Source organism: Lepisosteus platostomus, chromosome 15 (assembly GCF_059453375.1).
Source record: "Lepisosteus platostomus isolate fLepPlt1 chromosome 15, fLepPlt1.hap1, whole genome shotgun sequence".
NCBI lineage: Eukaryota > Metazoa > Chordata > Actinopteri > Semionotiformes > Lepisosteidae > Lepisosteus > Lepisosteus platostomus.
Genome location: NC_142625.1, coordinates 15,659,353 through 15,673,182, shown reverse-complemented (window position 1 = coordinate 15,673,182; position 13,830 = coordinate 15,659,353). Strand labels below are relative to the sequence as shown.

The following is a 13,830-nucleotide window of genomic DNA, read 5'->3' as shown; positions in this document are numbered from 1 at the left end:
ACCCCTACAGCAATTCCGTACGATTTGAACCTATGAATGCTAGTGTATTAAGCAGCAGCCGGTAGTGACCGCACGACCACTCAAAACAAGTATTTAATTATGATTTAATACGCCTCATAAAAGGGACTAACTTGGAGTATATGACTGTTTGAATACTGTGTTTCTTCGTTATTATGATAGAGTTGCATTGAACTATTTTGTGCTAGAATTAACGGTACAAATGGTAATGCATTGCTCTTTGTCTGTATGACAATGTTGCGTAATATATACCAAATTCGAAAGGAGGTACAAAAAACTTTACAGGAAAACTGCGGTCAGCAGGAGGATGGGCTCTCTTACTCATCGCAGTATCGCAGTGCACCTAACCAGAAGGGACCCTTTAACACATCAAACACTTAGTGTGTATTTTTTTAAAAGAAAACGTTCTCGGCAGGTATGCTTGTCTACTGGGGTGAGTATTTTCGCCTTTTGGATGCCTTTTGCAGTCTCTGGGAAAGAAGTGCGCCTTGACCAGGTATCTGGGCTACAATACCTGCATGTCTGGGCACTTTGAGAAAAGATTGGAAATTTAGGATACCTTGTACTAAAAAATCAATGTGAAAATTCCGATTTAATACCTTTGTTAATATTATATGTTATAGTTTGCGTAATAGCGTTAATAATAAAGTTAACAACTTGCGGGCAGATGTAAAACGGGTTTCACACATTTTGTACTGTGGGCTTTTGTATTTTCTGCACACGAGATCTGGGCAAGTTTTTTTTTTGTGTGTTGTTGGTCACACATTTGTTTCCTTCAGTTTAACTTCAATTTTAAAGTCTTGTCGTGTCATAAAGTATTCAGATTCTTGGCCGGGACTCTGGGAAAACAATTTATTTAATACCATACCCTAACATTTCTTTTTCTGGATGTTTGTGTTTTTGTGTCTTTACTGGTTTGACTGTCTTTTTTGGTATAATACTGTAACCGATTCTATATTTCTGAAATGATCGTTAACTGACAGTAATGATTAAGGTGAAGAGGCAGCTGATCTCACAAAAACGGATTCAAAGTGTACAGCCTAAAGGGTTTTCACTAGTATCCGATTTACCATGTAATCCTGCAACGTATTATTCTCACGTCAAGAAAGAAAAACAATTTTAAATGCAGTATTATGAATCCTTTAGCTTGTACTTGATATATTGTATTTTACGTTTTCCTGGCTGCTAGAGATCAGTTAGTTACCCCAATCTTTCTACCTGGGGAAAGTGGAAAGTGGAAATTTCTACGTGTCCAATTGGCTACAATAGAAAACATGAGCAAAGTAACAGAACAAAAACATTAGAAATTAAATATACATTACATATTCTGAAAAAGGAAGAGGAATTGTCATGAAAGACAGACATTGATGTCAACCTGAATGCAAAACATGATCATAAATATAAAATGGTATTTAAAAAGCCTAAAAAACTAAACAAATACTCCAGCTCTGAACTGTCCATCTCTGTATGGGCTGTGTAAACCGTGCCTTTCAGTTGTGAGCTGTGATAGGTGTCATTCTTTCTCAGTTGGTTTTATTTCTGTCTGTAGGGCTTTATTTCTGTCTTGTGTCAGAATTCTTACTTACTCGCGTTTTTTAAAACCAGTTTCATAGTCAATGCCCTAGAATAGGCTCGGCCCTCCTCATTTCTTTGACAACACTTTCAGGGCTGTTTTGCCCTGAGCTCTTTCCAAGATTTCCAACAGAAGAACAGATTCCTGAAGCATTAGTTATTTTCAGTCCAAGTCCAAGAGGACCCCTGTCTCCACTCATAATTTCTTGGGCCCCCAAACCGTAAAATCATCGTACAAAGTGTCAACATCTTCCCGAATGGCCAGTGGACATACAGAGCGTTTTCATGCAGATGGTAAGCCTGCCTGCATTATTTCCCAAAATGTGCAGATGATTGCTTCCTACTATCATTAAAGTAATTACACAGATGGGTCAGAGATAGGAGACAGGCCTGAGCAGGTGTGGTGACTCTCTATCAGCCTGAATTGGCCTGTCCCCTGGTTTCTCTAGACTGGGCTGCTGGTTGTTGAAGCAGAACACTTCATTCTCTGGGCATCTTCCCTCGTAGTTGCAGAGTGTAGTTGTCTCTTTCGCTGTTCTGTTGTTAATTAAGATCTGTTTCATGGCTATTTATACTGATTCTTAATAATTACAATTTTAATTTCAACTCAAATACCAAACACAGAACACCTGGCAATTTTAAAACTTCTGAAAAACCACTACACTAAAGTGCACTTACTTTTTAGGCATGCAAGTGGTACGTATTTTCCTCTAAACCTGTCACAAGCTACCACAGTTTCTTCAACCTGTGTGCCCGACAGTGCCTATAGATAGGATCAGTAACTTCAATTGAAGATACAGGTCTCGTTACCATCCAGCCTATATCAAACCTAGGCCAGGCAGAGATCATCATGTTCATGCTTGGAGAATGCTGGTCTGAGTTTCCTTTTGGTGTTTTTTAAAATGGGAAGACATATACGGTGTAATCAATAGCAGGTCCTCACAGAGTCTGCTTCAGATGGATCTGTGTTTTAGTGCTGATATTTAAAAACTAAAATCTTCTGTTACAGTTTTTAGAAGTTGCTTTTGAGGTGTCTTGAGAATCTTCAGCATTTACATGTTCCCACTTGGTCAGCTTTTAAGATCACATGGCCTCAGCTTTCATTTTTACGCTGACGATACTCAAATATACATCCATACCAAACCCGACACTGATGTGGCTGTCTCTATTCTATCTAATTGCATCTCTGACATAAAAATTTGGATGACTCAAAACTTCCTTCATCTTAACTGTGACAAGACTGAAGTCATGCTTATTGGTACCCCCCATCAACTTCGTAAAGCCAGTCCTGTAACCCTGTCTGTAAATGGCTCTGTACTTGAGCTCCAATCAAAATTGAAAAACCTTGGGGTTATATTCGATTCTGGCTTAACATTCGACCCACATGTACAGCATACTGTCAAAACATCTTTTTTTCACCTTAGAAATATCGCAAGACTACGCCCTATGCTATCATTAACTGTGGCTGAAAAGCTGATCAACATATTTGTATTCTCTCGAATTGACTACTGCAATGCTCTGCTCCCTGGGGTATCTAAATCTACTCTGAACAAGCTGCAGTATGTCCAAAATTCAGCAGCCAGAATCCTGACCAGGTCTAGTGCAAGTGTTCACATTACTCCTATCCTGGAGTCCTTGCACTGGCTTCCGGTCAAATTCCGCGTAGACTTTAAAATCCTCATGCTCACCTACAAGGCTTTACATGGCTTGGCACCTCAATACCTGTCTGAACTTTTATCGCCCTACTCCCCACCTCGCAACCTCCGCTCTTCAAATTCTGCCCTCCTTACTGTCCCCCAAGCCTGTCTACATTGTATGGGCGACAGGGCCTTCTCCTGCTATGCCCCCAAGCTCTGGAACTCTTTGCCCAAGGATATTAGAGAGTCACCTTCACTAAACTCCTTCAAATCCAGACTTAAAACCTTCTTCTTCAGAAAAGCCTTTACTTAACTGGTTCCATTCTTCACCCCTCTGCTCTTCTTAATACCATCTTCCACGGTCTCCTCTATTGTTATTGTTGTATTGTTGTAATTATAATTGTGTCCTGTCTTGTGAAATTTTCTTATTTATTGTTGTAGTCTTCTTATTTATTGTTATTGTCATCCTGTAAAGCGCTTTGAGAAGCCACCTTTAAAGGCGCTATATAAAATAAAGTTTATTATTATTATTATTATTATTATCTAGGGACATTAGTCAAACATCTAGCTGTTGTCAGCATCTGTAGTTATTGGACCCTTCAAAGCAAGAAAGGAACTGAAGTGTTTACATGGGTCCGAGGCACATTGATCAAAGGAATTGCCTGGTTTACTTTGGTTAATTAAGTTCTGGGTAAATGATTAAGAGTCATCAACAGCTGAGGAACAGAGGATAAAACAAGGCAGGTAAGTAGACAGAGAGGAAGAAGGCAGGAGGAAGGACAGAAAGACACAAGGGAAGAGTGTCAGGGCTCCTTGTTCTGATCGGCCTTTAAGACCAGATTCAAGTGAAATATCTGAACCATGTTAAGAGAGCTAGCCATTCTGTTGTTTTTTAGGAAATTTCTGATTTCCTGCATAGGGAATCCCTAGGTTAAAAATGTCCTCTCCTGGTTAGTGGATGTATTTTTTTTGGAATAGGGAGATCACTTTGTAGCATCCAAATATATGTAGAGAGAGATTTAACTCTAGGTTGTATGCTGTTTGGTACAGAAGGCAGGTTTATCTCTATTTTTTTGGCTTGTTAAGCCTTATATAGGATTCAAATACTTGGTAGCAGTCTGGGTAGCAGTCAATTTTTCTGGTTGGTCAGGACGTAGGCATTCATTGTTTGCAAATGGTGTAACAAATGGTGTATGTTTAGGTTGTGTGCTGTATAGTTTGTGTCATTAATGTTTAATCAGTATGCCTGATTTGTTACTCTTTTCACCAAAGCTGTGCAGGAGAGCAATAAGTTTGGGCGCCTCTAATTATACCAACCACATGGTTATATTCGGGAAAATCTTTACAATTCTGGGAGTATTATTATTGAATATCCCGATTGGTTTCCTTGTGGTAATTTTCAAGTTTTGTAACCCCTTTTTGTAACACGACTTGCTATTATTTAAAGAAAAAAAATCATCTCACAAAAAACAAAAGGAGAACAGTGGAATTTTAGGTAACTTCCCAGGTTTCACTTTTCTCAACTGTCTCTGTTTTCAGGCTGGTTTAACAGATGTGAAGCAATCTTCTAAAAGCCTGTTGCCAAGCTCAAACTAACTGCATCTTAATACCAAAAGAGTACTAATGAAAGAGCATTTATTCTTCAGGGAGGCTGAATTTAGTTTCTACTAGACACTAGCAGGAGATTTTAAATACTATAAAAACATTAAACAGACACCATAATATTTTTCAGAAATTCTGAAGGCCTACAAAAAAAACAAAAACAAATTACTTTGAGATTATGATGATATTCCATACAGACCATTTTCATGGCAAGCTTAAATACATTTTCAAATTAAGGCAACAATTGCAGAAACAAAAGTGCAAATTTAAATGAAAAGATATTAAAACTCCCCAGGAATGATAATCACCTTTATTTGAAGTTTTTATATTGAATGAGATCAGTGAAGAAAACCAATTTTGTTTTTATTTTGCCATTCGTTAAAACACCAACTTTAATTTCTCCCCAGTTCTACAGCTGCATATTTTACTTGATGAAGTTCAGTTGGAGTACTGTACCTTGCTCAGAGATAAACAAGAGTTTCTCACATGGGATGTGAACCTACAACCTTCTATTCTAGAACTCTAACCTCAGTACCTCACCACTGCCCTTAGATCTGACACGTGTCACTGATGGAACTCTGCTTGACAGAAATGATGATGAATTGAACCTATTTCTTGGAAGAGTTGTGTCTCTAAGTCTGGTTTCCATTTTAAAAGGGGGTTTCATTTCATTGCTGAGATTTGTAGAAGTGGCATTGAAAACAGGGAAACCCAAAAGCTGTTCAGTTTAATTTTGCTGAAGCAGTTTCTGTGTTTTTTTTGTTTAGGTAAAGTCTGAAGCTTCCTCTTTAATTTAAAAATGCAGGAATAATTTTACATCTTTAAAATGCTTTTACTCCTGCAAAAATAGGAAATCATATAAATTGTATTGGGAGTTACGGTAGGTTACAGAACTAAATTAATCTTTTCAGGACCAAAATGTACATGAGTCTATATTGAATTCTCAAAGGAGATTTTTAATTTTAATGCCTTCTAAGAACATGTTTTCTGTTATTTCTGCTTATTTCGTTAATTTTTCTTTCTGACGTGCTAAAATATTTATGATTTGAAATATTCAGTTATATTATTTCATTATATACAGAATATATTACATAATTTCATTATATACAGTACTTTCACTATATAAAGAGATTCAAAAAATTATATTAAGAACCTGTGCTAAGGAAATGTGATTTGACAGACAGATGCCTACAGTTTTCCAAACCTGCAGGGTCTGACACAGACTGTTGTGCAGAAGGATGGCATTTATGCCAGGGGCATGGAGGAACGGGAGGTTATTTCAGTTTTTTATTGAGTTCTGAGTTGAGAACTGCATGCATTAATATTTGTGTATTAATTCAAATCCAGATGTTTTGGATTCATGCAAGGTTCCAATAAAAGTTTTGCAAAAGCATGATGATCCGTTTTTTTGCATATTATTTTATTGCCAGCAGGATCCCCTACATGGAGTTGACTGATTTGTCCCCTTTAAGTACTTAATTGATCAAATTATTAGGCTACAAAGTCAAAAGGCAAAGTCAGTTACTTAATGAAAAAAGTAAACCTGCAGAACTGGAACTGCCAGTTCGTGTACTGAATAATTTGGACTTATCATGTAGTGCTTCTCTTTAATCGTGCAGTGTCACTTTTAACATATCCTTGGACAATTGCTTAATGTCTCACAATTATAAGGCAAGGAGAAAAGCTTTTCACTTGACATAGACAAGCAGAGTTTAGAAGTGACACTGATCACTAATCTTAGAAACCAGTTAGTCCCCATCTCATTCCAGAAGTGTCCAAGGCTGTGTTTGGCAGTAGATTTTATGGCAGCCAATTAGTTTTGGTTGAATCCACAAACACACAGGTGCAAACAACCACATACATGGAAGAGACTTAAAAATCAAGAACTCAAATATGATTTCTTCAAAGATCCTAGGTGAGTTAGCTTTTACATTTCTTCCACAGACATACCACTGTTTAGGTAAGCGCCTTCAAAATCAGGACAAATTGTTTTCTAGAGGAAACATCAAAACAACATCACAACACAACAGTTTTGGGTCCTAACTTCATTACAAGCTGTGTAATCTATTACACAATGTATTGAAAGTGGGTTCCATTGCGGTTACTGTTAGTGCAGTTACTCGACACGTCTGTAAAGCAAAGTGAAACAACCTCCTGAATGCCACACACAAAGGGACGAGAGGAAATGGCAGGCTGAAGAAGGCCTAACCACAGTGCGTTCTTTTCGATTAACTACAAAAGCAGGGCAGAAATCTAGTTGCCTAACCTCACCTACACTGGATCATCACCCAGCACCACAATTCTAGGACATGTTAAAACAAGAGAGATTTTCAGAACTGCGCCCAACCAGAAAGACGTTCTTGTCATTCCTGCTACCTGTCAATCAATGGGAGTACTGTATCACACATCTAATTAGAAAGAAACCTAATTGTGGTGAATTAAATTAGTAAAATAAGTAGCACATTTGAAAAGTGGGTGAATTATAATACTGTCATGTTCATTGATTGGAAATTGGCTATTGAGGTGTCAGAATCTAAGGGACAATGGTTGGCACCTGACTATTGTCAACAGTTCCAGTTCACAGGAGCTCCAAAGTAAGAAGAAGTTGCTGAGATGTACTTTAGGGGTCTTGAGAAATTACTGATCGAAGCAATCCTAAGGCTTACCTTGGTTTACCTTAGTTAATTAAATTCTTGGTAAATTATTAAGAGAGAATTATTAAGAGGTAAATTATAAAGACCAGACTCAAGTTGTTAAGAGACATTCTGTTGTTATTAGGAACCTCTGATTTCCTGTATAGCGAATCCCTCAGTTAAACGAGACTGTCCTTGTGAGTGAATGCATTTTAGAATAGGGAGATACGTTCCCAATTATTTTGTGGCGTTCAGGTTTACAGAGAGAGAGAGATTTAACTGTAGGTTGTATGCTGTTTAGTTTAGAAGGCAGATTGTAGGCCTGTGTAGGTGTTACGTAAGAGTATAATACTTGGTAGTAGTCTCGGATTTTCCTGGGTGGTCAGGACGTAGGCCTCTGGGATGCCGTGTTGGTAAGTTTGAAAATAGAGGAACTTGTATGTTGAATGTTTATGTTTATGCTAGGGAGCAAAGAACTCAGGTGCCTCTAATTAAACCAACCTCTTGAGCATATTCTTTGCTAAATAATTTTCCATTTAAGGGTTATGATTATTGAATTTACTAACGGATCAATCCAATCAGCCTATTTCTGATATTTAACTACTTTTGTTATCTCCTATTTATAACAGTATTTTAAAGTACAATGCTTGAGTGTTTTAATTCAATAAACAATTGCACAGGTATAATGGTTGCTGCCTATACAGTAGCAATATCTATTGAGAAGATGTTTAATGTTCTTGTTATACAGTCTTTACCTTTAGCTGGTATTAAAAGCAATCACATTTTAAAGCATTCTAAGTATTCTTATAGGAAAAACCTGCAGATTTATAGGTGCGGGTGCAGGGTGGTGACTGAGAGTGAGTGCTTCTGCCTCATAGCTGTTGAGGTCTGTTGAGGTTTTGGATTTTCCTTGGGTGCTCCTGTTTCTTCCCACCACCAAAAGACATGCTGTCACAGTATCTCTAAATTGTGCCCCTCAGTTACCTATAAATCAGTTATTTGATGTGTCTGTATGGCCTGTGTGTGTCTAAGCAATCACTTAGTTCCTCTTTACACCCTGTGCTTCTGGTATAGATTCTAGGTCCCCGTGACCCCTATGAGAGGAGAATTTTCTGATATCAGATGGATAATTTTATTACATTGGATTTTCTGCATTGAGCCTGAAAGCAATGATTAGAGTCCACTGTGTTTATATTGCTCCCAAGATGACAAACATGACAATACCCTAAAGTCTTTTTCCACTGTTGTGTCCTTCAGCTGCGATTCTGTGTGTGGCTGTGGTGCTCCAGAGACCATTCGGCAAAGCCCAGGATCTGGTTGTGGCTGATTGCAATACAGAGGCCACTCTGCCTTGCACTGCTGTCCAGAGAGCCACCCAGTACCGATCTGTCCACTGGTATAAGGTACTTGAAACTTGAAATTTCACAGGCTTCACAGGTTGTAAAACAATTTGTTTCTAAATGATAAACGCATTTTATATTGAACCAAATATGAGTAGCAATAACTTTTTAGATGGCTTTACTGTTTTTGTATGCAGTACCATGATTCTGTAGAGATTTTCCATTAAAGTTTTAGCCATGGTATTTTTGAAGATTCCAATCAATAGGAATATAATTACTAGGAAAATAGCCTGGCTCCTTGTCATAATATAAAGTACCAGTGGAGCTCATAATGTGCATTTATCATAATTCCTGACTATGTCTTAAAAGTCTAAGATCTTTTCACAGCACAGTTGATCTTAGCTATAGTTATTTTTCAAGATATTTTTGTTAATTTGTTTCCTGGCATATGTAAAAATCATAAGTCCAATGGAAAATGAATGCAGATCCAAAAATGGTATGTAAGAATATCAATACATTTCAGTGTGGTCTAGCATGGAATTATGTTACCAGAGGTATACTGTATATCGGGTGCTTATAATGTTAGTGGGCCTCTTCAACTTTTACTTAATGTGAAAACTAGTATAAACAAGAGCAGCACATTAGAAGTTATTAATGAAAAGCTCAATGAAGCTGTGTATTGCGCTTGGCTTTTAATACATGCAAACCATTATGGACCAGCTAGTAGTATTATCTATCTAAAAAAAAACAAAAATAAAACATCAATTTCCCTACGGGATTAATAAAGTATTATCTATCTATCTCTAGTAATATTAACCTAATGTACTGCAGAGCCTCCTGGTGTGAACAGCTATTGTGCACTGGATTTCTACCTAGTTCCAATGCTATTTGATCAGTGTAAAAACATCCTGTGTTTTAAAAGCACCCTTCTATTTCATAGAATGGGAAGATAGTGTCTGAGATAGTAGCTTACCGTACACTGGCCGATCATCTGCTTAATAAGAATGTCACTGATATTAAAGCCTATTGGTTTAATGCTCTTTCCTTATTCCCAGGCAAGTATAGAGGTTCTTTCTCCTCCAGAATAAATTGATGGTGTGCAAAATCTAAAGAGAAATGGAAAAACAGGGGATGTACAGAGCATAGAATTAATTCCACCACAGAAGCAAAATAACCCATTCCTAGACTTCAGACTTGTGTTATATGATTAAACTTTCAAAGTAGTTTGCTGAGAAGACCAGAACACAGAATTAAAAAAAGGTCTTATTTATTTGGCTGTGGGTCAGATCAAGTAACAATCGTGCCAAGTCAGCATCACCGGTGTGATGGGAAGCTTGTTCCACATACCCACCACTCACTGTGTACAGACTAACTTCCTGTTCGTGCCTTAGGTGTCACCATGGCCCTTGGCAGCATAGAAAATGGAATAGTCTCTTGCACGTTAAAGATGGTATGAGCTGACCACTGGTAGTTCAGGTGAGGGCTGGGTCGACCAATCTGAAGGTAGTCTTCTCCCGCTTCTACAAGGTGGTGCTCGAGTCTCCACACACATAGACAATGGAATCACATATGTGCTATGGTTTGCTTTGGCGCAGGTTGATGGCAACCGGACAGGGATTCTCAGGAAGACGAATAACAAAGTGAGTCTCTACGCCTCGGCAAAGGAGGCCAAACTTGGTCCTGGAGAAGCTCTTGTCCTTCCCAGTGTCAAACCTGAGGAGTCAGGGATCTATCAGTGTTCCCTCTACGCAGTACTGGGGCACCGAAATCAGGACTCACTCATCACTTTGAAAGTGGAAGGTTTGTAAGTAATATCATATAATAAGACCACAGAGCAGCTCCTATATTGGGAAAAAACTTCTTTGGACCGAGTATCTATTTGAACTGCTTTGCAAATACACAATGGTGATTAGAGAACAGTATGAGGGTCTTTCGTACAGATATAACAAGAGGCACTGCTTCATAGTTCAAGCTTCAAAATCTTGAATGACGGACAATCCTACCGAAGGCTGGCTGTAATCAGTCTGAAAGATATTGGGGAGGTAAGATGTGAAGACTCCACTGTTTTGTTACAGAATCTTAGAAAGACCCAGACAGACAGCAATGACTTTGTACCTCATACTGTGAGCTAGGAGTGAATCAGAACTGATTGCAGAGCTTTCAGGGAGGAAAGACAGTATAGTGTGAGACTGACCTGCCTCGCTGTTGCAGTTGTACATGGTGGTACAAATATTTGCCCTGTTCCTGGCATAAGAAACATTTATTTACAGTAACAGGCCAGTAATTACTGTTTGTGATGGGGGGGTGTCTCCTCAGAGTGTGTGACGTCCATCATGTCCACCACTGTTCCTGTTCAACAGCGGATCACAACTTCCTTGACTAGGGAAGAGAACTCCACTGAGTTGTGTGACCAGGTGATAGTGCTGCCATCCTTTGTGGTGGTCTCTGGTTTCACAGCTGTGGGCCTGCTGAAGACAGCACTTTCCTTTGCCTGTGTTGCGGTAAGTGCAGCCTAGGCGATGCTCAGGTTCTACTTAAGACATGTCCTTTGTCAGTTCCTTTGTCAGGTCTTAAAGGAAATAGATGTCTGCTGCTGCTGATTTACAATCAGGGGTCCAGAGAACTATGAGGGTCCCTAGAATTTCATTGCAGATATTAAGGCCAGCAGTCATCTGCATTTCTAACCCCAGACAGATCAGTAGTCGCAACACAATTCTTCAATTTGACCTTCTTTTTTAAAGCTTTGATGGGATCTTTCAACCATTCATCAGGTCTTTTAACCAGATCGGAGCTTCCGTAAGTTTTTTTTCTCTACTCACAAGCAACACATCATGAGTTATTAACGAAAAGCAATAGCTACAAGGCAAACCAAAGAACTGAAACCAATTTATAAGTTCAATCTCTAAATCCTTTTTTAAGATCAAATATGGGTTCAATAATGTAACTGAGAACTCAGCTGGGAAGAAAGCCAACAGCTCTGGGGGTCTCCAGGACCAGGATTAGGCACTACAGAATTAGTGCACTGTATCACTTTTTCACACATTCTCCTTTTGTTATTCCAAGAATTAATTGCATAGATCAGAGCTGCCTCATGGGATTTTAAAATTGTGTGTATATTTGTATTTTTTCACATTCTGGGTCTGTGTTTTTTGGACTGTTTAGAAATACGGAAAGACACGTCTAGATTAGAACAAATTGAATACTGTAGAGGAGTTTAGAAAGCAAGAGCTCATTCACTGTGCAGGAAACAAGGTACAAACGCCCTGGGTCACATGACCCTCTTAGTTTTGCTCCCCTGCCATTGTCACATGTGCTGTTCCTTCCTTAACCCTGGTCATGGCGTCTGGTGTTCCTTCACTCTTAATCGAGCTTCTGTGTCTAAATCAGGGCAAAGGATTTAAGCAACGGGCAAAGCAAAAAGACTCAAATTCTGGAGGTGTTGATAAAGTGATGCTCCTAGAAGATGTAGAGATTACTCACTTATACTATTACCCACTTTTACATTTATAAATGCTGTGAAAACCAAGTTCAGAATGTTAAATGTACAGAAGAACGCAGGATCATAAATTTAACTAGAAAGCATATGTCTGCAATGTTGATGTTTCTAAAAACATGTTTATTTCAGCTTAAGGTTTTACGTTCTACGTCAGAATTGTTCCGTGGATGTTTGGGAAGGCAGAAATGGTTTGTAATTTGCACTGTGTGAGCTCCCAAGACATTTTACTCTCCTCTCACATGATGTTGATAATTGGCCGTGACTATTGGAGAGGTGTCTGATGGGAAGGACAAGTTCTCGAATTCTGGCTCTTGTTGACATGTCATTCAGGTTCAAAAGGCTACTTGCAGTGACAAACACTGAGCATTCTTTGTCCCCCCTTCACATTCTGACTCTATTTTTTTATTTTGTTTTGGCTGCGCTCAGGTATTTCTGAAGATCTGCGAGAAGCGAGAAAAGAGGATGGAAAGACAATATTGGAGATAGAGTGGGCATGGCCTCAGGACAATGTAGACACTAGTCTCATCTAGCACAGTCACAGCCAGCACCGACACTGGAGTCAACAGCAAACAGAATGGTCAAGCCCTCGGAAGACAATGAGCTGTGAAACAGGAGATGAACAGTTGACACACACATGAAAAGCCAGGACAGGCAGAGGGGAGACTGTGGTCTACTACACAGTGATGAAACTCATCCTCTTTTTTTTTCAATACCTTAAAACAGTCATATCCAGGTGACCCCCCTGGCAAATTTAAGACATTTCCATGAATATTATGCAAAACTTCCCACAGGCTGGTTACTTTAAAAATATTGTAGGCTGTGTGGCAAAACAATACAGAACCTCCTCAAAACTCTCAGTTAAACACGAAGACAGGACATCATTGATATACAGTTCTTTTGTTTTTTCACAGAGGATGAGTGTAACAATTGCATTCTTTTTTTCTGTGCTTAGCAGCTAAATTAGTGTCATGGTAGTCTGAAATTATATTGTGTAGGTTGTGTGGGAATGTAAATATCACTATATTACTAATTACAGTAACATTATTACATTGAAGTCTGAATAAATATTACCAAGGTTTAACTTTTGGGATTCTATTTATTAGTTTCTTTTAATCTCATCTGTAACTTTTAATACTGTTTTCAGAATGTGTATACTAAATAAACTGTATATGTTGTATATACACTGTATTGCATAACATGTAGTTGCTCATTAAACTGTGCAAACAGTAATTGTTTAAGTCTCTTTAGATAAAGACGTTTTCAAAAAAGCTCTTAGGACACATATGGATACGTATTCGGATTACTGTTAGGAACTTATTTTCTTCTGCAGAATCTTCTTACAGAACACGAATGAATGGGAGAGTCTTATGAAACACGAATCCCCCTGTAGGAAAGATATCTCCACGCACCAATTCTCCACACTTTTACGCAGAAATGAAGGAGGATCTAGACCGTATTTATTCCGACACATAGCTATTAATATTATAAAGATATAATTGTTAGTCACCTGACGTAAACAGTTTCAGATTTAT

General features: G+C 38.4%; 1 protein-coding gene across 1 annotated transcript; it reads left to right on the top strand.

Annotated features, from left to right (window-relative positions):
• The first annotated feature begins 199 nt into the window (after window positions 1-199).
• Window positions 200-13,528, top strand: LOC148648074 (uncharacterized). Its single transcript, XM_088607531.1, has 5 exons — window positions 200-451; window positions 8,720-8,865; window positions 10,398-10,602; window positions 11,119-11,303; window positions 12,725-13,528. Exons 1-5 carry the CDS (start codon window positions 436-438, stop codon window positions 12,782-12,784), a joined length of 612 nt encoding a protein of 203 aa, XP_088463657.1. The 5' UTR covers window positions 200-435; the 3' UTR covers window positions 12,785-13,528.
• The last annotated feature ends 302 nt before the right edge of the window (window positions 13,529-13,830 follow it).

Excerpts from the sequence above, each read along its gene's own strand:
- LOC148648074 (XM_088607531.1), top strand. Across the intron at positions 10,603-11,118 it reads CATCACTTTGAAAGTGGAAG|AGTGTGTGACGTCCATCATG; the intron begins GTTTGTAAGTAA and ends GTGTCTCCTCAG. Across the intron at positions 11,304-12,724 it reads TTTCCTTTGCCTGTGTTGCG|GTATTTCTGAAGATCTGCGA; the intron begins GTAAGTGCAGCC and ends GGCTGCGCTCAG.